This window comes from Grampus griseus (genome assembly GCF_964374135.1).
Source record: "Grampus griseus genome assembly, chromosome: 2".
NCBI classification, from domain to species: Eukaryota; Metazoa; Chordata; class Mammalia; order Artiodactyla; family Delphinidae; genus Grampus; species Grampus griseus.
This window is the reverse complement of record NC_139018.1, coordinates 145,743,699-145,768,421: the sequence shown is the minus strand read 5'-3', so window position 1 is coordinate 145,768,421 and position 24,723 is coordinate 145,743,699. Positions and strand designations below refer to the sequence as shown.

Sequence of the window (24,723 nt, the reverse complement as noted above, 5' to 3'; positions counted from 1 at the left end):
ATAGCCTCTGGCAAAATGCTGTTTATATACAGAAGTTCAACTGTTAATTATTCAGCAGGTGAATAAGTATGATTGTTTGGGGGGAAGGTACTGCAAATTAATCATGAAATGAGGTAAATACTTAAAAAAAGAAAAATGTGGATTGATCAACCCTGGACTAGAGTCATCTAGAAGAATCTGGTGGGTATGTGGTGGTGTGGAGCAATGGGTTAGATGACTGGGTTTTACTTTATTCTGTTGAACTGGAATTTGCATTTATTTTAACAGTGAATATAGTTGGTCCTTAAAGGCATTTCTTGGTTTGCATTTATTTCAGTGTATGAATTACCTCCTGGCTAAGCATTCTGCTTACTCAATGACCGCTTTCCCCTCTGGGGTGTTCTAATGCTGGGATTTTCATCTGTATGGGGCAGAAAATATCATTATGCACTATGCAGTGTCAGTTATATCTGAGGCACATGTTTTCCCCACACTTTTCTTGTAGAGATGTTAATAATTTACCATCAGTAGATTTCCATTTTGTTTCAAATTTTAAAGTGGAAAACATTACAGACCAGATCAAGCCCTTGTATCTTTTCACCCTTCCCAGAGGTGTCAAGAGTTTGTGGCTATTGTGCCATTGTCTAGTTAATACAATATAATGTTTAATATATGAATAATATATACAGTTGACCCTTGAACAACACAGGTTTGAACTGCATGGTCCACTTACATGAAGATTTTTTTCAATAAATATGGAGTACATTTACAGGCTGGGAGATGGGTATGCGGGGCGTTATACTGTTTTCTCTGGTTTTGCATATGTATGAAATTTTCCATAACAAAAATTAAAAGAAATAAACTTAAAGACATTCTAATAAACATCTTTCACTTGATTTCTTTTTAGTAATTTATTACTTGTTATTTCTGAGACTATATAACACTTTTGAGACTGTAGAATGCATAGTATTTTCAAGTTTAGCTTCTAAAATATTTTATAGTATATTTCAAATAAAATCATGGTTGCTGGCTATGGCTTTTCAGAGACTTTACCTTTTTTATTTGATTTAAGGTAATATGAATTTGAAATTTTAATAATACTTTCCTTGAAAACATAGAAATGTTATTCATATAATTACTGGATCATCTGAAAGCTTTTTGAAAGCCAAATAATTTTTCCTTCGAGTCTCTCCAAGTGAATAATCAATTTCTTGTTTGGTTTGTTTCCAGATTACCTTTTTCATGCTGCTCTCTGCAGTATGTGTAATGCTGAATTTGGCTGGTTCAATTCTCTCCTGTCAGAACGCTCAGCTAGTCAACTCCCTAGAAGGCTGTCAGTTGGTGAGTAATGAAATGCAGACCTTTTGATAAAGGGCATAGGCTTTGATTTTGAATGAAAGTGATTTCAAAAATAATTTTATTGTATCCTTGGATTTATTCTGATGTTTTAGTGTTAAGGAATTAACGTTGATTCACTTTTTTAAATTCTCCTAAATTAAAACTGGTTCTACTCATAAGTCAGTTACTAATAGTATATTAGTGTAATGCTATTTTAAAATAAATGTCTTTAGTAACGATTTTATTTTAATATTTGTTGCATTGATTTTTGTCTCCACTGAATTTTTAAAAATCAATTTTGTAAGTCGATTTTAAGTGCCGAGATACATATAAGCTTGATAATGAGTGCATCCAAACAATTTAGTTCTTATTTTTCAGTTAAAAAAGAGAACTGTCTTTTCAATCTAGGAAAACCGTAGATAGTGTGCTATGGACATGGTAGGGGGTCATTTTGGTTTGTTGAATGTAACCATCATTCCTTATCATAACTTGGCTCCTGCTTCGGTAACATATGCATGTGTCTGGTGCAGAAATCAGAGCGTGTCGCATGACGTTCAGTACAGGTGCAGTGTGACCCCTGATGTGACCCTGGCTGCTGGGTATGGGGGTGCTGGTGTTTGTTTCTTTAACTTAGAGAAGGCACAAGGCTACCTTTAGAGCCATGCCCCTCATAGCTGCCCATGTACTTGCCAACCTGTGGCCATGATTTCTGAGAGGTCAGGGGCTATGCTGAACTACCTGAAGCTTTTCTGTAGCAGGGCAGTGCCTACGTTTCTTGTAGCCATGCCATCGGGTTCAAAGGGGAGCTGCTGCCCTTTACATTCCTCATCTACCAAGGCCAGCAAGTCTAGTGTAAGGTGAGTGCTGAAACACCTACTGAGTCCCCAAAACTGAGAGCTTAGTCTTGTTATTTTCTGTTCAGTGTGGGCGAGCTCACACTGATCATATTTCATCCCAATATGATATACACAGAGTATCCTCGCTGTAGTGCAGTATTTCCCCAGGACTACCAAGAACTGACACATCCTGGAGCCCCATCACCAACAGAAAGGGCGACTTGCTAACTTCTGTTCGTAACTTGGTAGCCTCTCTTTTCCTAAGTACTAAATGTGGTGAATATGGTAAAATCTGGCAACCTACACAGGATTAGCCATTTTTTTCTCTGATTCCAATTTTCCAAGACAGAGTGACTGGGGTGACAAGAAGTGAAAGTGGCTGGAGGTCCAGATCCAAAAGAAAGGCAAATGCCCAGTCTTGAAAGGTTGACTTCTCCTGGTATTAATCTCAGACCCTGTTTCCCTATACTGTATGCTGCATGAAAGGATGGGAAAGATGTAATTATATATAATTATATGCAATTTTTTATTTACATATTACATATACTTAATATATTTATATATGCACCGTTTATATTTCTTTTTCTTCTGTGATTTGACTGGGACCTTTACCCATTTTTAGATTTAACAGTTATTTATTTGCAAGAGCTCTTTGTATATTATGGTTTTGAGTCTTGCAGCTTATATGGTCAGATATATTTCTGGATTGTTATTTGCCCTTTATTTTTCACATAGAAAAATTTTTAATTTTTGTGTATTCAAAGCTGTTAAAGTTTTCCTTCGTGGTCTTACCTTGGAACCAATAAAAAGACCTTTTCCTTCCTAAGATCATGTTACCCCAATAATTTCCCCTGGTGTGCTTTTTTTTTTATAATTAATTCTTTAATATCCTTGAATTTATTTGATGAATTTAACTTTTCCTCTAAAATGGGTAGCTAGCTTTCCTAAAACTATTACCTGAGTAACCTAATATTTCCCTGATGATATGAAATGCCACCTGAACATTGAGTCCTTTGGTAGCAAGTTACAAAAACTGACAAAGCCAAAGGCCATTTATTAGAGAGATGGTGGGACCTATTGAATATCCAAGGGATTAGAGATTAAGCCTGGAAACTGGCTGGTTCCAAGCTGCAGAAGCTGCAGGTTTTTGCAGCTTCTGTGGCTGCAAAAACCTGACCCAGAGTGGGGGTCTGCAGTGGGAACCCTGAATTCCTCAGGATGCAGTTCTGCAGGAGTGAACAGTTCCTGTGGTTCTTAACCTCTTTGTCCGTTGGTCCTAGAGTCAGAGTCCAGGGCGGGAGCATTTTGATTGGCCAGGGTAAGAAAAAATCTGCTTAGCTGTCCCACCAGTGGAATCCAAGAGATAATCCTCCAAACTAAGGTAGTGTTAGGAAGGGTTGAGGGAAGGAAGGCAGGAATGTATGCTGGATAGTCAAAAAGAGAGCCGGGGGCTTCCCTGGTGGCGCAGTGGTTGACAGTCCGCCTGCCGATGCAGGGGACACGGGTTCGTGCCCCGGTCTGGGAAGATACCACATGCCGCGGAGCGGCTGGGCCCGTGAGCCATGGCCGCTGAGCCTGCGCATCCGGAGCCTGTGCTCCGCAACGGGAGAGGCCACAGCAGTGAGAGACCCGCGTACCGCAAAAAAAATAAAATAAGAGAGCCGGTATCTACTCTGACCGCATTATCATAGGTATGCACACACACATACAGATGTGACTATTTGCCTATCTCTGGACTTTTCATTCTGTCCCATTCCCATGTCTGTTTATTCATATTCCAGAACAATACTACCTTTTTTTAAGAAACTGAAGTGTAGTTGATTTACAGTATTATATTAGTTTCAGCTATACAACATAATGATTCAATGTTTTTACAGATTATACTCCATTTGCAGTTATTATAAAACGTTGGCTATATCCCCTGTGCTATACACAGAACAGCACCACTTGTATTACCTTAACTCTATATTTTTATAACTGGTAGGTCAAGCCCTACCCCACCCCCATCCCAGACTTGAATCTACTTCTTAAAAAAGTTCTTGCCTGTTTTTAGAAGTTTAGTCTTCCAGATGAGTTTTGAAATTTTTTTTTCAAGACTCAAAGGAATCAATTTGAAATTTCAATGGGAATCATATTAAAATTGTAGATTAATTTGGGGGAGAATGGACACGTTGACAGCATCATGTTTTCCCTTTCAGGCACATTGTGCATGCTTTGGTTTTATCCAAATTATTTTTATAAATCCTTCAGTGCAGTTTTTGTTTTTCTTTAGTGTATCTAGTACATTTCCATATCTGTGTGTCTTTTTCCTCTGCATAATTAAAAATTAATTTTTATTATACATAATAATTTATTATATATAAATTATTATCATTATGAGGTCTCTTTTCAATTCCACACTCCTAGCATCCCTTCAGAAAGCTTTTGGTAGCCAGATATTTTCTGTGCATATTAGTGTTGTTACCATTCTTACACACATGTCTCTTCTGCCTACCGTTATTCACATGCCTTTTGTCAGCCAACCCTGTGGCTTGGTGACATTTGTACATCAGCCCTTGGAGCCCTTTCCAGCTGTTAAATAGAGAGCCCTGGGTAGATGGACGGATGGACGGTTGGAGGGATGGATGGATGGATAAATGGATGGATGGATAGATGGACAGACAGACGGATGGATGGATGGATGATAATTTGTTTAACCACCACTTAATGAAGGATCAGTTAGGGATGTTTCTAGTCTTTTGCTAAAATAAACATGGCAGAGAAGATGACCCTTTGTGCACATTCATAACTCAACAAATACTGAGTGACTTTTGCTCCTGTTGTGGGATTCCAGAGTAGGTGGTACAGTTATTGACCAGGGTTCTTGGCCTCCTTAATCAAAATTGATCAGAGGCCAGACAAGGAATTCAGGCAAGCTTTATTGGGGCCCCTGCTGCAGCAGGGGAAGGGAAAACAAATAATAAGTTCCATTGCTAACTCGCTCCCTGAGAGGCTGGTGAACTGTCTCCTTACATGGGCTTTTGCGCCTGTCCCTTCAGAAGTGACAATTGGGCTTGTTGGTCTCTTTGTATCTTGTTGTCCAGAATTTACCCCAGCTGCACATGCACGCAGTTATTTTTAGTCCCATATAGTTTCTTTATATTTTGTTGCTCAAAGAGACGTTTGTCCAGGTGCAAGCACTGTAGCAAAGGATCCCAGGTCCCAGCTGGTGTCGGTACCTCCAGGGCAGGGCCTCCCCCCATCCCCTTATCGGAGAGGCTCCCAGCTGCTGTAGTTCTCTTGGCATCCCGTCAGTTTTCCTCCGAGTACTGGCATTTCCCATCATTCCCTACTTGGCAGAACCCCACAAGGAACAAGGCCACATCCAGGGCTGGGTGCTATCCTGGCCTGTGAGTGAATCAGCGAGTGTATCCCAGCCGTTCTTTTCCTAAGAGCCCTAGAGGAAGGTAAAACATTATCTGGGGGTTTTAAGTAAACATGCCGTTTTAGGTTAATGACAATTAAAACCATTATGGGTTTTCAAATGTCTTTTTAAATGCCACATCGTGTTTTGTTTAATTTACGACTGCTGGTACAATGAAATATTGCACAGCATCAAAAATTTGTTTAAAAATCTGTTTTCAGTTATGACCTAATTCTTTCAATTCATCCTGCAGAAGTTTGGGATTTACTTTCACATTCTTACAGTGTTTTTAAAATGAAAGCCTAACAGAATGCTTTTCAGATGCAGATCAATATAATATAATGCATCGTGTGTTGATAAGTACATTGTTTTAACGGAAAAGGCGCTTTTTTGTTGTTGTTTCCTTTTTTTTTAATATGAAATAATAGATTCTCATTGGAAAAGATGCAGGTGATACATGAATTGGAATAAAACTGTACGTCTCCCCTCTCACTGTCTGCCTGCCACTCCCCATCACACCTGTGATCCCTTTAGGATGAGATGTGTTCAGACCCTCGTATATGCGTATATGTTTACGTACATGTGGGTGTGCATGTTGTGCATTCACAAACATATAGTTTTATTTTTAAACACGCTTATACCGTATACTTTTTTCTGTGGCGTTTTCCCTGCTCAGTGATATTATCTTGAGACATTACCATGGAAGTATATTCAGGGAGCCCCTCATTCTTCTGGCGGCTGTGTGTATTTCCCCATAGTCACTGTATTTACCTGCACCGAGAGGCGGTCTGGCCATCTCCATTGTTTTGTTGTCACAGGCACGGCCACAGTGAACATGCATTCTTGTCCTTGTTTTTAATTTTAATATAGTTGGGTAATAATTTTATTATAAAGGAAACAAATATATCCTCCTTCACCGTAGTATTGTTGCCGAAAGTTGGGTCTGGCTGCTCACCACTCAAAAGCCAATACTTGAGAGGCAAGGTTGGTGGAAAGGAAAGTTTGCTTTATTTTGGAGGCTGGCAACTGGGGGAGAAGGGGACTCATGTCCAAAGGCCAATTCCCCCCTGCTGATCAGGGGACAAGAGCTTTTATAGGCTGAGGGAGGGGGCCACATGCAGAAACAGCACAGTCAGCTCTGACAGTCATCTTGAAATTGGTCATCAGTGGTCTGACCAGCGTCATCTTGATTGTTTTCAGTACAGTTCATCTTCAGTTCCAGGGTCGGATTATTCCCATTTCCTTGAGGACAGTTCTCAGAATTGTGGCAGCTTATGTCATGGCTACAGTCTGGTCCTCATGTAGTTAACTTCTTCCACCTGGTGTGGGTTTCAGCACCTACAAGACAGCTCACAGGATATGGCTCAGAATATTATCTATATCCCTTAAGGAGGAACTAAAGGTCCTTGACTTTGCTTAATGACTAAACTATTATTATTTGGTCTTGTTTGACTGTTTTCCTTTGCTCCTGCATTTTCTCACTTCTCTGATTAAATTTATTCTTTGACCAAAGTTCTTCTGCAGACAGAAGGCAGGCGGAGGGTATTTGGGCAGAGGGGGAGGGGTCCCGGACAGGCCCCATAGGGTCCTGCTGTGTTTCAGTATGGAGTGAACTAAAATATTTGTCCTACTTCGTATTGCCAAGAATTAGAAACTTAGGTGGAAAATTTCATAAAAGTTACATATTTAGTTCATTTTGATATATGTTCAAACATGAGATGGAAATGTGCTCTTTAATATTTTTATGCCAAACTAATGCTAACTGCTGCGTGATGATGATGATGGTGAGGATTGCAAACTTCTTTGAGCACTTGCTGTGTACAAGGCACTGTTCTGAGCACATCACATGCGTTCGTTCATTTACTCCTGACAGCCATGACTGAGAGACAGGTACTATTTTATCACCACTAACAGGTAAGGAAACTGAGAGTTTCCTTGAGAGTTAAGGAACTTTTCCAAAGTCATGCAGCTGGCAGGTGCTGGCATCAGATTCTAACCTTGCTCTTAACCATTAGGATATCATTAAATTTCTGTTTTTCGTAGCACTTTAGAATTAATGGTTAAAAGAGGAAAGGATGAGAAGCACTGGACGATGGAGGTAAAGAATATGTCTTGTTTCTTCTTGGTCAAAATCAGTCTTTGGCTACATGGGGAACACTTTCCTGTGTAGAGAAGAATCTCAAGGAACCTAAACCATAGCTTATGTGTCACAACAAAGGGGTGTGAAAACAGCATCCAGTTTTGTAGGAAATGTGAGCTCTTCCTCTCCAGCCACATCAAGCATGTAACTGGGAGAGGTATCTTTCCCTGTAAGCAAACAATCATGTGATTTATGTTGTGCTTGCCCACGATCACACCTTAAATCCTTTGTAAATAGATGCGTCACATCGCAGGGACAGTGTGATTTATTCTTGTTTTCTGGAAAGCTGGGCTATCTTGCTGTGAGTGTGACCTGACCACTAATTGGACATCCTTCTAGTCTCTGCCTAGGCTTCCTGGGGGTATGTAGCTCCCCAAAACGAGGGTGGCCTCAGGAGATCTGACACCTGGGCGGGTGTTTTGATGGAAAGCACATCACCACCTCCTTCTTCCTTATCTGTTTACATTTCTGATTGAAGAGCTTGATCTCAGCCTCCTGTGTGCCTCTCAAGTCTGATGTGGGATTTCTGGCAGGGGGAGCCAGAGTGCAACCCTTTTTCATATAGGAATTAGCAAAGGGCTTTTCGAAGAACCCAGGAGGGCCATAGCCATGACACTATACATAGCACAAAAAAATTGAAGACATATTCTTCCACTATCTAAAAGCAAAGAAGTTGCTCATTTTGAGTCATGTTCCAAGATAGAGCTTTGTTTTTTTACTTTAACTTTACTGGTTAACGTATACAAAAATTCCAATCAAGCATTTATTTGTGGGCTGATTTGTTTGAATAATAAAAATAGATAATGATTTTTGAAGAAATAAGTCAAAATTTTGCTACAGATAAAGATGTACATTTTAAAATGATTTTTTTTAAAGTTCTTCCCATCAGGAGGATATAATGGTTTTAAACATATAAATGGTGCCAAAATAACACAGCACCAAAATACGTGAAGCAAAAATTGACATCAGTGAAGGGAGAAGTATGCAATTCAACAGTAATAACTGGAGACTTCGATACCACACCTTCAGTAATGGATAGAACAAATAGACAGAAGATCAAATCAACCAGAAAGTAGAAGACTTGAGCAACACTACAGACCTAGCAGACATCCATAGGACACTCCACCCAACAACAACAGACTGTATTCTTCTCAAGCACATATGAAACATTCTCCAGGACAGAACATATGCTTGGCTGTAAAACAGACCTAAATAAAATTTTAAAAGACAGAAGTAATGCAAAATATATTCTCTGACTATAATGGAATGAAATTAAAAACCAATAGCAAAAAAAGTTGGAAAACTCACAAAGATGTGGAAATTAAGTAACACTCCTTAGTAATCAGGTCAAGGAAGAAATTAATATGGAATCAGAAAATACCTGTATATGAATGAAAATTAAGGCATAATATACCAAAACTTATGGGATGCACTCTAACACAGTGCTTAGAGGGAAATTTATAACTAAATACCCATGCTAAAAAAGAAGAGAGATATCAAAACACTACATAACCTTCCAACTTAAAGCACTGGAAAAAGAAGGGCAAACTAAACCTAAAGCAAGTTGAAGTAAGGAAATAATAAAGATTGAGCAGAAATTAATGAAATAGGGAATAGAAAAACAATAGTGAAAATCAATGAAACCAAATGCTTGTTCTTTGAAAAGATCAACAAAACTGACAAAACTTTAGATAGCTTGACTGAGAAAAAATAGGAAAGATTTAAATTAATAAAATCAGAAATTAAAGGGGGGCTACCAACCTTATAGATATAAAAAATTATAAGAAAATACTATAAGCAGTTAAATCAACGAATTAGATAACTTAGATGAAATAGACAAATTCTAGAAAAACACAAACTACTGAAATTGACTCAAGAAGAAATAGACAATCTGAATAGATCTATAACAAGTGAAGAGAAAAAACTGCCCACCAAGAGTAGCACAGGCCCAGATGGTTTCACAGATGAATTCTACCAAAAATTTACAGAATAATTAATACCAATTATTCACAATCTTTTCCAAAAATGTAGAAGAGGAAGGAACACTTCCCAATTTATTTTGTGAGGCCAGTACTACTCTGTACTAAAACCAGACTAAGACACCACAAGGAAAGAAAACTACAGACCACTACCTCTTATGAATATGGATGTATAAATTCTCAACCAAATACTAGCAAGCTGAGTCAGGCAACATATAAAAAGAGTTATACATCATAACCAAGTGGGATTTATGCCAGGGATGCAAGGTTGACTTAACATCCAAAAATCAATTAATGTAATATGTTGTATCAATAGAATATAAGCAAAAAAAATCACATGATCATCCCAATAGATGCAGAAAAAGGAATTTCAAAATCCAATACTCTTTCATGACAAAAACACTCAACAAACTAGGAATATAGGATAACTCCCTTAACCTGACAAAAGATATCTGAACAAACCCCAGCTAACATTATGTTTAATGGTGAAAGACTGGATGCTTTCTGTCTAAGACTGGGAACAAGAGAAGATGGTCCATTCCTGCCAATTCTATTCACATGGTACTGGAGGTTCTGGCCAGGTAAGAAAAAGAAATCAAAGACATCCAGATTGGAAAGGAAGAGGTAAAACTACCCCAATTCACAGATGAGATGATCTTATATATAGAAAATCCTAAGGAATCTGCTAAAACATCATTAGAACTAATAAAGCTAGCCAGGTTGCAGGGCCAAGATCAAAACACAAAAAATCTATTATATTTCTAAGCCCAAACAATGAATAATCTGAAAATGAAAATAAGAAAATTTCAGTTTCAATAGCATCAGAGAGAATAAAATATTTAGTAATAAATTTAACAAAAGAAATGCAAAACTTATACTCTGAAAACAATGAAAGTATTGTTGAAAGAATATCTAAATAATTGGGGAAGTATCCCATGTTCATGGATTGGAAGGCTTAACATTGTTAACTGCCTTAGTCCTTTGGGGCTGCTAAAACAGAATACCACAGACTGGGTTGCTTATAAATAGTAGAAATTTATCTCACAGTTCAGGAGGCTGGGCATTCCAAGATGAAGATGCTGGCAGATTTGGTGTCTTGTGAGAGCTTGCTTTCTTGTTCATAGATGGTCATCTTCTTGCTTTGTCCTCACGTGGTGGAAAGGATAAGGGAGTTCTCTGGGGTCTCTTTTATAAGGACACTAATCCCATTCATGAGGGCTCCACCCTCATGACCTAATCACCTCCCAAGGGCCCAACCTCCTAATACCATCACACTGGGGGTTAGATTTCAGCATATGAATTTTGAGGGGACACAAACATTCAGTCTATATCACAATACTCCCCAAACTGATCTGCTGATTCAAAGGTATCCCCATCAGAATCTAAGTTGATGTCTTTGTAGAAATTGACAAGCTAATTCTGAAATTCATATGGGATTGCAAGGGACCCAGAATAGCCAAAACAATCATGAAAAAGAAGAAATAGGAGGACTCACACTTTTTGACTTCAAAACTCACTGCAAAGCGATGGGAATCAAGACAGTGTGGTACTGGCCTAAGGATAGACATATAGGTGAATGGAATAGAATTGAGAGTCTAGAAATAAACCCAAACATTTATGGTCTGACTTTTAATAAGGGTGCCAAGAGCATTCAGTGGGGAACATAGTCTTTTCAACATATGGTGCTGGGAAGACTGGATAGATATATGCAAGAGAGTGAAATTGGACCCTTACCACACACCATATACAAAAATTTACTAAATTAGATCAAAGACCTAAAATGTAAGAGCTAAAACTTTAAAACTCTTAGAAGTAAACATAAGGGTAAATCTTCATAACATTGGATTACAGAGAACCCTTAGATGTGACCTTATAAGCATCAGGAAAAAGAATAGATGAGTTAGACTTCACTAAAATTAAATATTTTGTGTTTCAAAGAACACTATCAAGAAAGTGAAAAGAAAGTCCACAAAATGGGGTAAAATATTTGCAAATCATGTACCTGATAAGGGACATGTTTTTAGAATATATAAAGAACTTTTATCGTTCAATAATTTAAAAAAAAAAAACAATTTTAAAGTGGGCAAAGGAGGGGCTTCCCTGGTGGCGCAGTGGTTGAGAGTCTGCCTGACAATGCGGGGGACATGGGTTCGAGCCCCGGTCTGGGAGGATCCCACATGCCACAGAGCAACTGGGCCCATGAGCCACAATTACTGAGCCTGCGCCTCTGGAGCCTGTGCTCCTCAACGAGAGGCCGCGACAGTGAGAGGTCCGCGCACCGCGATGAAGAGTGGCCCCCACTCGCCACAACTGGAGAAAGCATCGCACAGAAACGAAGACCCAAACACAGCAAAAAATAAATAAAATAAATTTATTTTTTTAAAAAATGGGCAAAGGATCTAATGGACCTTTCTCCAAGGAAGTATACAAATGGCCAACAAGCCCATGAAAAGATGCTTGACGTCATTAGTCATCTGGGAAAAGCAAATCAAAACCACAAAACTGCTTCACACCCACTAGGATGGCTAAGATCAAAGAGATAACAGCAAATGTTGGAAGAATGTGGAGAAATTAGAACCCTCGTGCATTGCTTGGTGGGAATGTAAAATGGTGCAGCTGCTTTGGAAGAGTCTGGCAGTTCCTCAGTGATTAAACGTAGAGTTACTGTATGACCTAGCAGTTCCATTCCTAGGTAAATACCTAAGAGAAATGAAAACATATATCCACACAAAAATGTGGATAAATACGTAAATGTTTATTGCACATTGTTCATAATACTCAAAAGGTGGAAACAACCCAGATGTCCATCAGCAGATGAATGGATGAGCAAAATGTGGTCTATCCATACTATTTTTCAGACATAAAAATATTTTCAGACATAAAAAAAGAATGAAATACTGATACATGCTATAACACGTGTGAACCTTGAAAATATTATGCTACATGAAAGTACCCAGACTTAAAAGGTTACATCTTGTATGATTTTCTTCATATGAAAGTTCAGAACCAGAAACTCTATAGAGACAGAAAGTATATTAATGATTGTCTTGGGCTGGAGGAAGGGAGAAGGGGAATGATAGTTAAAGGGTGTGGGGTTTCTCTTCGAGGTGATGAATATCTCAAATTGACCCTGATGATGGTTGCACATATCTGTGAATATACTAAACACCATTTAATTGTACACTTTCAATGGGTAAATTGTATGATATGTGACGTATCTCAATAAAGCTGTTTTTAAAAAAGAAATAGCAAGTCACACTGAAGTTCTAGATGAATAACATGTAGTTGTGTAAGTATGTAGAATATACTTAGAATGATGGGTAGGATGTAGATTTTTGTTACTGTTAATTACTTGATACACATCCTTTGTGTTATTAACATTTATAATTAGTTTATATATGTACATATATGTATGCAGTTTTGTTCTGAAGAGTCAGTTGTTAAACTTTTACCAGCACACCTCTGTACTGGAGTTTTCTCATTTGATGTATTTTCCTCTTGTCCATCCGTTAACATACCATTTTTTCTTTACCTGTACACCCTCATCTTTTGTGACTTCCTGCATACTCCATCCCACCCCAGCCAGGCTATTTCATTGTCCCCTTTGCTCATGTTCCTTTGTGTGTGTGTGTGTGTGTGTGTGTGAGAGAGAGAGAGAGAGAGAGAAGGAAGGAGGGAGGGAGGGAGGGAGGGAGGAAGGAAGGAAGGGAGGAAGGAAGGGAGGGAGGAAGGGAGGGAGGAAGAAAGGGAAGAAGGAAGGGAAAAGGGAGGAAAGAAGAAGGGAGGGAGAAAGGAGGGAGGGATGGAGGAAGGAAGGAGAGAGGGAGAAAGGAGGAAAAAATAGTTGCTGAATGAGTGATGAAAGAAAGGCAGATCTTTTCTCCCATATGTAAATACCAAAAGTGTACTGCACCCTTACTCACATGTTATCCTTGGAGTCAGGACAAAAGTATTAGCAAGAGTCTCATAATCCACCAGCCCCAGGATGCTGGTCATACACTTGTTTTGTATTTGATGCTACTCGACAGTGGGCATCATCACAGGGCTTATGCCTTTCTGTGTGTGTGCACCTGCCTCTGTGTTGTTACTTCTCATGTAATTTAAGGCACTTGGAAAAATCATCTCGACCTTTATTTAAACTGTTTAGAGTGATTCTCCCAGCTCTCGATTACTAATGGTAAACTTCAGGAAACAGTGATGGAGTTGGTTCAAAACAATAGGTCAGTCCCAAATTTACTTACTTTGGATAGTAAATCATTTTTACAGTTTATAATTGAGTCGGGCATCCAGTGTTTTTGTAGGAATTTGTCATTCAAAAAGGGTTATGCAGTTATCCACATTTTCATTCCATCCCCAACCCCAGTCACCTCTCAAGTTGTTACAAAGGAAAGAAAATTAAATGTTTTGGTTTAAAGTATGGCTAAACCTGGTTGTTAAGAGGAAATTCACAAATGCCTTCCAATTTAGACCAAAAGAATACATGAGAGGCTAGAGAAAGGAGCAAATTATATATCAACTTCCACTTGTTTCTTTTTCTACATTAACGCTTTTCATGGTGGATAATAAATGAGTAAATCGAAGATTACAGTGGAATGAACACATAGAATTCCTGGTGGTCCAGTGGTTAAGAATCCGCCTGCCAATGCAGGGGACACAGGTTTGAGCCCTCGTCCAAGAAGATCCCACATGCCACAGAGCAACGAAGCCAGTGCGCCACAACTACTGAGCCTGCACTCTAGAGCCCCCAAGCCACAACTACTAAGCCCACAAGCCACAACTACTGAGCCCACGTGCCACAACCAGTGAAGCCTGCGCACCTAGAGCCTGTGCTCCACAACAAGGGAAGCCACCGCATTCAGAAGCCCATGCACCACAACGAAGAGTAGCCCCTGCTCTCTACAACTAGAGAAAGCCCGCACGCAGCAACAAAGACCCAACGGCCAAAAAAAAAAAAGAATTCCATTTACAATTTGTCCATGGTTAATCCTTTTATTTTAGAAATGGGCAGAGTGAAAGTCTGTCTGTATCAACCAGATAATTTATATAAACCAGAATCCCACAGATCCCTTGCTTTTACATCCTACCTATTGCATCTGAAAAAATCTCTTCTCAAAACCCTCTTAAAATGGATACAAAGACTTGTTTTGTATTTAATGCTACTCCACAATGATCACCTATAGAAATGTCACTCACAAATTCTTTGTTTCTAGAATAGAAACAGAAGAGAGTTAGCATTAATATAGAGTTTTAAAATGTTTTTAATCAGAAAATTTTTATGGAGAAATTTGTGGATCACATTAAGTTGTTAGAAATAATACAGGGAGGGGCTTCCCTGGAGGCGCAGTGGTTGGGAGTCCGCCTGCCAATGCAGGGGACACGGGTTCGAGCCCGGGTCCGGGGAGATCCCACATGCCGTGGAACAGCTAGGCCCGTGCACCACAGCTGCTGAGCCTGCGCTCTAGGGCCCACAAGACACAGCTACTGAGGCCCGCACGCCTAGAGCCCGTGCTCTGCAGTGGGAGAGGCCACCACAGTGAGAAGCCCTCGCACAGCAACGAAGACCCAATACAGCCATAAATTAATAAAGAAACCTTTTAAAAAAGAAAAAAAGAAATAATAGAGATCTGCTGTATGCTTTGTCGAATTTCCCCCAGTGGTAACATATCACAACCACAATATTAACATTGATACAATCAGCCCATCTTATTTATTTATTTTTGTTCTCTGAATGCTTGCTTTTGTTTTTTTAATAAATTTTTATTGGAGTATAGTTGATTTACAATGTTGTGTTCATTTCTGTTGTGCAGCAAAGTGAATCAGCTGTGCATATACATATATCCACTCTTTTTTAGATTCTATTCCCTTATAGGTCATTACAGAGTGTTGAGTAGAGTTCCCTGTGCTATACAGTAGGTTCTTATTAGTTATCTATTTTATACATAGTAGTGTGTATATGTCAATCCCAATCTCCCAATTTATCCCTCCCTCCTTTCCCCCTTGGTAACCATAAATTAACCCATCTCATTTGTTTCCCCATTTTTACTTATATTCATTTGTCTGTATGGGTGTGAGAGTGGATGTATTGAGTTTTATGCAGTTTTGTCACCTGTGTAGGTTTGCGTATCCACCAGCACAGTCAGGACACTGGAGTATTTCAACACCACAAGGATCCCTGATGCTGACCTTTTTATAACCACACCCACTTCCCTTTTGCCGCATTCTTAACTCCTGGTGACCCCTAATCTGCCCACTATTTCTTTAAAAAAGTGTCACTTCCAAAATGTTATATAAATGGAATCATCCAGTATGTTACCATTTGGAATTGGCTGTTTTCATTCAGCCTAATTCCATGGAGGTTCATCCAAGGTGCTGTGTACATCAGTGGTCTGTTCCTTTTCATTGCTGGGTAGTATTCCATGGTCCACACAGATTACAGCATGTCTAACCATTTACCTTTTAAAGGACACCTGGGCAAACTCTGGTTTTGTCTATTATGGATAAGGCTGCTATGAACATTCATGTACATGTTTTTATGTGAACGTAAGTTTTCATTTCTCTGGGATGAATATCCAAGAATACAATTGCCATATTATAACTATATGTTTAGTTTTATGAGAGACTTTTCCAGGGTGGCAACAGCCACACTCCCATATATTTTACATTTTTATCAACAGTGTATGAGTGATCCACGGGGAGGGGAAGGGGGAGGTGGGGCGAAGTGAGAGATTGGCATGGACATACATACACTACCAAGTGTAAAACAGATAGCTAGTGGGAAGCAGCCGCATAGCACAGGGAGATCAGCTCGGTGCTTTGTGACCACCTAGAGGGGTGGGATAGGGAGGTGAGAGGGAGGTGCAAGAGGGAGGAGACACGGGGATATATGTATACATATAGCTGATTCACTTTTTTATACAACAGAAACTAACACAATGTAAAGCAATTTTTTGTAGTGAGGTGGATGGACCTAGAGTCTATCATACAGAGTGAAGTAAGAAAGAGAAAAACAAATACTATATGCTAACACATATATATGAAATCTAAAAAAAAAAAAGGTTCTGAAGAACCTAGGCGCAGGATAGGAACAAAGATGCAGACATAGAGAATGGACTTGAGGACACGGGGAGGGGGAAGGGTAAGCTGGGACAAAGTGAGAGAGTGGCATGGACATATATACACAACCAAATGTAAAATAGATAGCTAGTGGGAAGCAGCCACGTAGCACAGGGAGATCAGCTTGGTGCTTTGTGACCACCTAGAGGGGTGGGATATGGAGAGTGGGAGGGAGACACAAGAGGGAGGAGATATGGGGATATATGTATATGTATAGCTGATTTACTTTGTTATACAGCAGAAAGTAACACACCATTGTAAACCAATTATTTGTAGTGAGGTGGATGTACCTAGAGTCTGTCATACAGAGTGAAGTCAGAAAGAGAAAAACAAATAGTGTATGCTAACACATATTTATGGAATCTAAAAAAAAAAAAAGGTTATGATGAACCTAGGGGCAGGAGAGGAATAAAGACGCAGACATAGAGAATGGACTTGAGGACACAGGGAGGGGGAAGGGTAAGCTGGGACGAAGTGAGAGAGTGGCATGGGCATATATACACTACCAAATGTAAAATAGATAGCTAGTGGGAAGCAGCTGCATAGCACAGGGAGATCAGCTCAGTGCTTTGTGACCACCTAGAGGGGTGGGATAGGGAAGGTGGGAGGGAGACACAAGAGGGAGGAGAAATGCAGATATATGTATATGTATAGCTGATTCACTTTGTTATAAAGCAGAAACTAACACACCATTGTAAAGCAATTATACTCCAATAAAGATGTTAAAAAAAGAATAAAAATGCAAAGAATAAAAGGTATATGATAAAAACTAAAAAACAAAACAAAACAATGTATGAGTGATCCAGTTTCTCTACATCTTCATCAGCATTTGGTGTTGTCAATATATTTTTTTTTAGTCATTCTCAGAGATATGTAGTCATATGTCATGGTTTCATTTTGCATTTCCCTGATGGCTAATGATGTTGAACATCTTTTCATGTGCTTCATTGCCATCTGCATACACATTTTGGAGAAATAAATGTTCATGTGTTTTACCTGTCTTCTAATTGACTTCTTTGCTGTGTGTTGAGATTTCTTCATATACTCTAGATACTAGTCCTTTTTCAGATATGTGACTTGCAAGCATTTTCTCCCTGTCTGTGATTTGTCTTGTCAACCTCTTCAAAGAATATAAGTTTTTAACTTCAGTGAGGTTCAATTTATCATTTTTTTCCTTTCATAAATGATGATTTTGGTGTCAAGACTAAGAACTATTTGCCTAGCACTAGATCTTGAACATTTTTCTCCCATATTTTTTTCCTAAAAGTTTTATAGTTTTACATCTTATGTTTAAGTCCCATTTGGGTCAATTTTTATATTAAGTATGGGGTTTAAGTCGTGGTTCCTTATTTTGCCAATGATTGTCTGCTCTGGACATTCCTTCCTCCATTGAATTGTTTTTGCACATATGTGAAAAATTCAGTTGGGGATATTTGTGTGGGTTTATTTCTGTGTTTTCTGTTCTGTTCCATTGATCTGTGTGTTAGTGGGCACACTGCCTGCCAATACCTCTGTCTTGGTTACTGTATCTATATAGTAAGCTTTAATGTTGGGTAGAGTGATTCATCCCACTTTTTTATTTTTTTTAGTCAAATTTGTTTTAGCTGTTCTACAGGTTGTACCTTTCCATGTAAATTTTAAAATATGTTGTCTCCAGCTCCAAAAAAATCTTGCTGAGGTTTTACTAGGAATTACATTAATTCTGCATAGCAATTTGGAGAGAATTAACATCTTTCTATCTTGAGTCTTCCGATCCATGAACATGGTATATCTCTTAGATATACCTCTTAGATTTATTTAGATTTATTTAGATCTTCTTTGATTTTTTTCATCAGCATTTCATAATTTTCTGCATACAGATCCTGTGCATGTTTTGTTAAATGTATACTTAAATATTTTGTTGTCTTTGGAGTGATTGTAAATGACATTTGTTTTTAATTTCAGTTTCTGCATGTTTATTGTTACCATATGGAAATGTGATTGATTTCTGTATGTTGATTTTGTATCCTGTGACCTTGCTGAATTCACTTATTTGTTCTAGTTTTTGGATAAATTCCTTGGAATTTGCTTCCAATTTATGTGCATTTTATTTCACTTTCTTGCCTTATTTTACTAGCTAGAACATTTAGTACTATGATGAATGAATGTGGTAAGAGTGGACATGTTTGCTTGTTCCCAGTCTTAAAGGGAAAGCATTTAGCCTTCCACAGTGAATGTGACATTAGCCATAGGATTTTTGTATATATTTTCCTTCTCTTTTGTGTGTGTGTATATATATATATTTTTTTTTCAAAATGAGATCATTCCCTTCTATTCCTAACTTTCTGAGAAGTTTTAAAATTAATAGGTTTTGGATTCTGTCAAATGTTTTTTCCTTGTCAATTGATATGATCACAAGATTTTTCTTCTTTACCTTGTTGATATGGTAGATTACATTGATTGATTTTCTAATGCTAACCAGTTTTACATACCTAGAATAGATATTTCTTGGGCATGGTTTACAATCATTTTTGCACATTCTTGGATTCAGTTTCGTAATATTTTGTTGGGGATATTTTGCATCTAAGTTCGTGAGAGATATCAATCTGTTGTTTTATGAATTGTCTTTGGTTTTTGCGTCAAGGTAATAATAGCTTAATAAAATAAATTGGAAAATTTTTCTTCTTTTTGGAAGAAATTGTGTAGAATTGGTGCTAATTCGTCTTTAAGCATTTGTTGTTTTTGTTTGTTTGTTTGGTTTGGTTTGGGTTTTTTTTTGCGGTACGCAGGCCTCTCACTGCTGTGGCCTCTCCCGTTGCGGAGCACAGACTCCCGACGCACAGGCTCAGCGGCCATGGCTCACGGGCCCAGCCGCTCTGCAGCACAGGGGATCTTCCCGGACCAGGGCACGAACCCGTGTCCCCTGCATCGGCAGGCGGACTCTCAACCACTGTGCCACCAGGGAAGCCCTTCTTTAAGCATTTGATAGAATTTTCCAGTGAGACCATCTAGGCTTGGAGATTTCTTTTGGGGGAGATTTAAAATTATAAACTTAACTCCCTTAATAGTTATAAGGCTATTCAAATTATCTGTTTCCTGTGGGTGAGTTGTGGTAGTTGTGATTTTCAAGAAGCTGATTCATTTCATTTAAATTTCAAGTTTATATGTGTAGAGTTCATATTATTCCCTTACCACAATTTTAATGTCTGCAGAGTCCATAGAGATATCTCCTGTTTCTTTCTGATATTGGTAATATGTATCCTTTATCTTTTTTCTTGCTAGAGGTTTCTCAATTTTTTCTTGTCAAGGAACTAGTTCCTTTTCCATCAATTTTCTCAATTATATTTCTGTTTTCAACTTCATTTATTTCTGCTCATTATGATTTCCTTCCTTCTGCTTGCTTTGGGTTGATTTTGCTCTTCTTTTTCTAGTTTCTTGAGGTAGAAATTAGGTTATTGATTTGAGATCTTTCCTAGTTTCTTATGTAGTATAGAGTGCTATAAATTTTCCTCCTACTATTGCTTTAGCTATGTCCCACATATTTTGATGTTTTATTTTCATTCAGTTCTATGTGTTTTTAAAGTTTTTTGACTCTTCCTCTGTGATCCATAGATTATTTAGAAGTGAGTTGTTTAATTTCCATGTTTAGAGATTTTTCTTATAATAGCAAAGAAAAGCTACAGTATGGCCAGAACTTCCATGTTAAGGATGAGCAAGATGAAAAGACAATATATGGCAACCACACAAGTATCCTACCAAAAGAAAAGGGAGAGGAAGGAGGGAATAAAAAACCGTAGCCCGTAAACAGGATCAATCACTATAGTAGTGGGTTTGGAAGACAGAGAAGCGTTCTTTCCTTTTTTATGTTCTGTAATGGTATAAAGACTGTGAGAACAGAACCATCTGTTCCGTGACCCTTTGAAAAGTTTCATCAGTCAAATTATGTGAGACTGGTGATGTTTGAAGGATATTTAGTTATTTGGCAGGTTTTGCATTTTTTCATATTTATGATTTCTTTGAATCATTTTTAAAGTCATGAGTATCAATACTTCATAGTATTCTTTCATAAATATTTTGTAATATTTTTATAACTTACGTTCCTCTGTAAGCAAGGTTTTATCTATTATATCAATGGTAATTTATATATCTTGAATTTTTTTCTTGATTATACTTATGAGTTAATAATTAAACAGCATATTAATTAGCTTGCAAAGGTAGGAGTCTTTTCTATTGTGGTAAAATACACATAACATGAAATTTTCCATTTTAACTATTTTTAATTGTATAATTCAGTGGCATCAAATATATTCACATTGTTGGTGTTGTACAGCCATCACCACCATCCATTTCCAGAACTTTTTCATCTTCCCAAACAGAAACTCTGTCCCATTAAACAATAACGTCCCATTCTCCCCTCCCCCAGCCCCTGGAAACCACCATCTACTTTCTGTCTCTATGATTTTTGACTACTCTAGGGATCTCACAGGAGTGAAATCATACAATATTTGTCTTTTTGTGTCTGGCTGATTTCACTTAACTTCATATTTTAAAGGTTTCTTTTTTCCTTTAATTGGTAAGTTTAGCCTATTTATGCTTGTGAGAGATGTTTGGTCTCAGTCCTATTGACTTGTATTTTATATGGTGTGTTTAAATTTTTACAGGGTGCCTTAGAACTGCAGAAATGCATTCTTCATTTTTTATACTCCCCTTGACTTGGCCTGTCTCTACCGATTTAGGAAAAATAACCTTGACCCTTATCACTACACAGTGATTTAGTCTCTTATCAGCTGCAGACAGTCTCTCCAAGGTTAACATTATCTCGTTCCAGAAGGCATTCAGCCCTTCAGCACTTCTCCCCTCTCCGTCTTCTCCTTTTCTGTCCCTGGTGGCATCTGGGTCTGGGGGGCCAGACTGAGCATCACAGCAGTGAGGGTGGGCGGGGTGGCGCTTGCTCTGTGCTGTCCTCTGAGCCCTCTCTGGCCTGCACTGGCATCAGCTGCTGACATCTGAGGTCCTCTCCAGGGCCTCACCTCCAGATCTAGCTGCTTGGGGTTCTCCTATCTCTTCTAGGGACTTCTTGGGGTACAAATGAATTCTAGGGCCCCTCATGCCCCACATGTCCCTTTTGAGTGTAGATATGGGGGAAGCATCTCAGACCCCTCACCCTAAATGTGCCCTTTGTCACTTTCACTGCCTTGTAGCGGCCCCACCTGAACTCCAGGCAACTTGAAGACCAGGCTCCAGACACAGGGCACGCATCCCCAGATGCTCACAAACACGTCTCGGATTCCTGCAGCCAAGTAACCCTTATCTCAGCCTGATGTCAGAGGGGTGAGGTGCTGGGCTTCTGAGAAGAGACCCAGGCTGAATTCTGACCCTCCAAGTCTGCTTCCTGCCCACTCAAGGCACCACTGTCTCTTTCTTTCTGGAAACTCTGTTCTTAGGTCACATTCCTTGTCATCTTCCCTCCCGCAAGTCCTCCAAACGCCCCAGGACTCATCCTCCTCCCAGGATCCAGAACAAGGCCATGGCAGGAACTCAGAGAACATTTGCTGAATGCTGGTCTGAGCAGGGTCTTTATTGCAAATTGAACATTCTGTGTGTGACAGCCCAATTCGGTTAGCCGAAGTCATCTAATTAATAGTTTCACAATTCAGTTATTGTTTTTTAAAAGTCATCTACTATTTTTATGAGCCAGTTATTCTATTTCTTATTGCTGAGTTCATCAGGACCTCAGGTGGAGATCCTCAATGGTGTATTTTGGAGGAGGACCTTGATTTTATGACTGCCTCATTCTTTCCAGAGCCTGGTAGAATTTTTTTCTTGATACTTACAGCTGCATTTATTACCGGCCCTCTAATCTCCAAATGGAAAGCATCCAGTAACCAAGCCAACACTAATTAGGAAGCCACAGCCCTCAGAGGAGCCCCACCGTAACCAGGGCAACCCTGATTTAGCTTCACTGTGATGAATAATAAATTAGGAGAGGACACAGCCTTTGGCTGGGGCTGTTGGGAACGCCTGGCTTTAAAGATGAAAGGAAACTCAGCTGAAAGTACACAGGCCCACTCGGGGTCTCCTCGCCACCCTCTCCTTCAGGCTTCCATTGTTGCTGAAAGGCGTAGGTTTTATTCTACTAATCGTGGGTCAAGAATAGTCGGCCTCTCTGGGCTTCACAAGGAAGTTAGCGTCTGACTGTTCTTTGTCGTTTGTTGTGATGACACAGAACTGTTCCCTTTGTAGTAACACAATTCTTTTTCAGTTCACCTGCATGTGAATTTGCCATTATCATCAGTAAACAGATTTCATGGCTAACGCAGCAGCCTGACTCCAAACCACAAAGTTCCCTAGCAAAGAAGACATGCTCAGCAAAATAAAAATTGATATGTTTACAGTAAGCCAATGGTGGTTGCATACAAATACTTATCTGTCCTGTGTACTTGCATTCATTGGGTGATACATTGTCACACAGAGGCAGAGCCACACGTCTGGAATGTTCCGGGTGCCAGGGATGTGGCAATGACAAGTCAGACAAGTGCTGGCTCTGCATTCCGTGTGTGGCTCATGTTCTAGGCAGAGAGGTGAGTGACAGACGAGCCAACAGGAGAGTCAGGTAACAGGAAGGGCTACAAGGAAAGGAGCAAGGAGATGTGCCGAGGTGGCCCAGTCTTCTCTGAGCAGGTGACAGGTGGGCTGGGGCCTGAGTGATGCAGGGAAGCTCCCTGGGGAGGGGGTGCTTCAGGTCCGAGGGTAACCGGAGTTTGAGAGATGGAAGCCCAGGGGCATGCGGGGCGCAGAGCTGGCAGCCTCAGCCCAGGCTGAGTGTCCCTCTGGTCTCCGGGGACTTGGAAGGACTCAGACCCTGGGATTTCTCTCCGCTGGACCTGACACCTGCCTCGGGAAGTCCTCTGGTGGTTTCATCCATGTGACTTCATGGCTGGGCCACTTCGGGACCTCTTCGCATCTCTCCAGTCTCCAGCTACCCGCTGTATAATGTTGCCTCGTCCGTGTACATAAATTTGGGTGAAAGCCGTGGGCAGGGTCGATTCGCTGCCCTGCCTCCCATGACTGCTCACAGAAATGTAGCAAGAACTGGGAGGTTAACGTCATCTCTCCCGACATCGTGAACCCCCATACATCACCTGGCACTCCTCGAGAGACCCCCCAGGTATCCACACACGTAGGGTTTTTCTCTTGCCTTCTGAGGGGGGCTGCGTGTGTCCGGGGGGACAGAGCAGGGTGGGAGCTGGGAGTGCGTCGGTGTCAGACGTGATGAATCCTCTTCTCCACCCTCCCCAGAGCACCCGCCTTTCTCTTGCGGAGATGCCGAAGTGAGGGAGGCCTGGGGAGGGAGCTGGGGGTCCAAGGCCAGCCTCTCAGGTGACCCTCTGTCCCCTAGCCCTCACTCTGGCCCCAGAGGCACCTGCTGAGCCGGGCTGACTGGGCCAGTGAGTTAGCGGGCCTCTAGTATCCGCCGGAAGTGTGGTCTCCAGAAGAAAAAGTGGTGATTGAAACTGACCGTTCTTGAGGGTGTTAGTGGCTCACCTGACGGGAGCACCAGTCACACTGGTGTCTGCGTCCCCCAGAGCCCCTAGATGCCCATTGTCAGAGCAGCAGGCTCACCAGGAAGAAAGGCGTGGGCGCCGAGATGCCGAGCTAGGAGTCCGGCTGTAGAAGATGGAGGGCGGGGCAAGGTGGGGTGGGTAGGGCACCTCCCCTCTCGGAAAGGAGAAAACTAGTAAACTGGTTTACCAGTTTACTAGTTTTTACTAGAAACTAGTAAAAACATTCTTTCTTGGTGGATGGTTTTGTTATGGTTTAGGATGAACAAATACTAGTGGACAGGCATTTGTGTCTGGAAACAGAGTGATTTGGTGGGGGGTTGCTGAGCCTGAGGGAGCCGGCAGCCCTGCAGTCGCCCCCCAAAGCTGGGGGCCTGGAGGGGAAGCAGCCCCC

At 40.1% G+C, this 24,723-nt stretch overlaps 1 protein-coding gene across 1 annotated transcript in view; it reads left to right on the top strand.

The window, feature by feature from the left end:
* The window catches only part of ENTREP2 (endosomal transmembrane epsin interactor 2), a gene marked incomplete at both ends in the record, with an annotated part of 360,480 nt that overhangs the window by 261,384 nt on the left and 74,373 nt on the right, over nucleotides 1-24,723 (top strand). Inside the window, one exon of the mRNA XM_082648142.1 lies at nucleotides 1,210-1,320. Coding sequence (XP_082504268.1) covers nucleotides 1,210-1,320 — 111 coding nt within the window. The remainder of the gene's footprint in view (nucleotides 1-1,209; nucleotides 1,321-24,723) is intronic.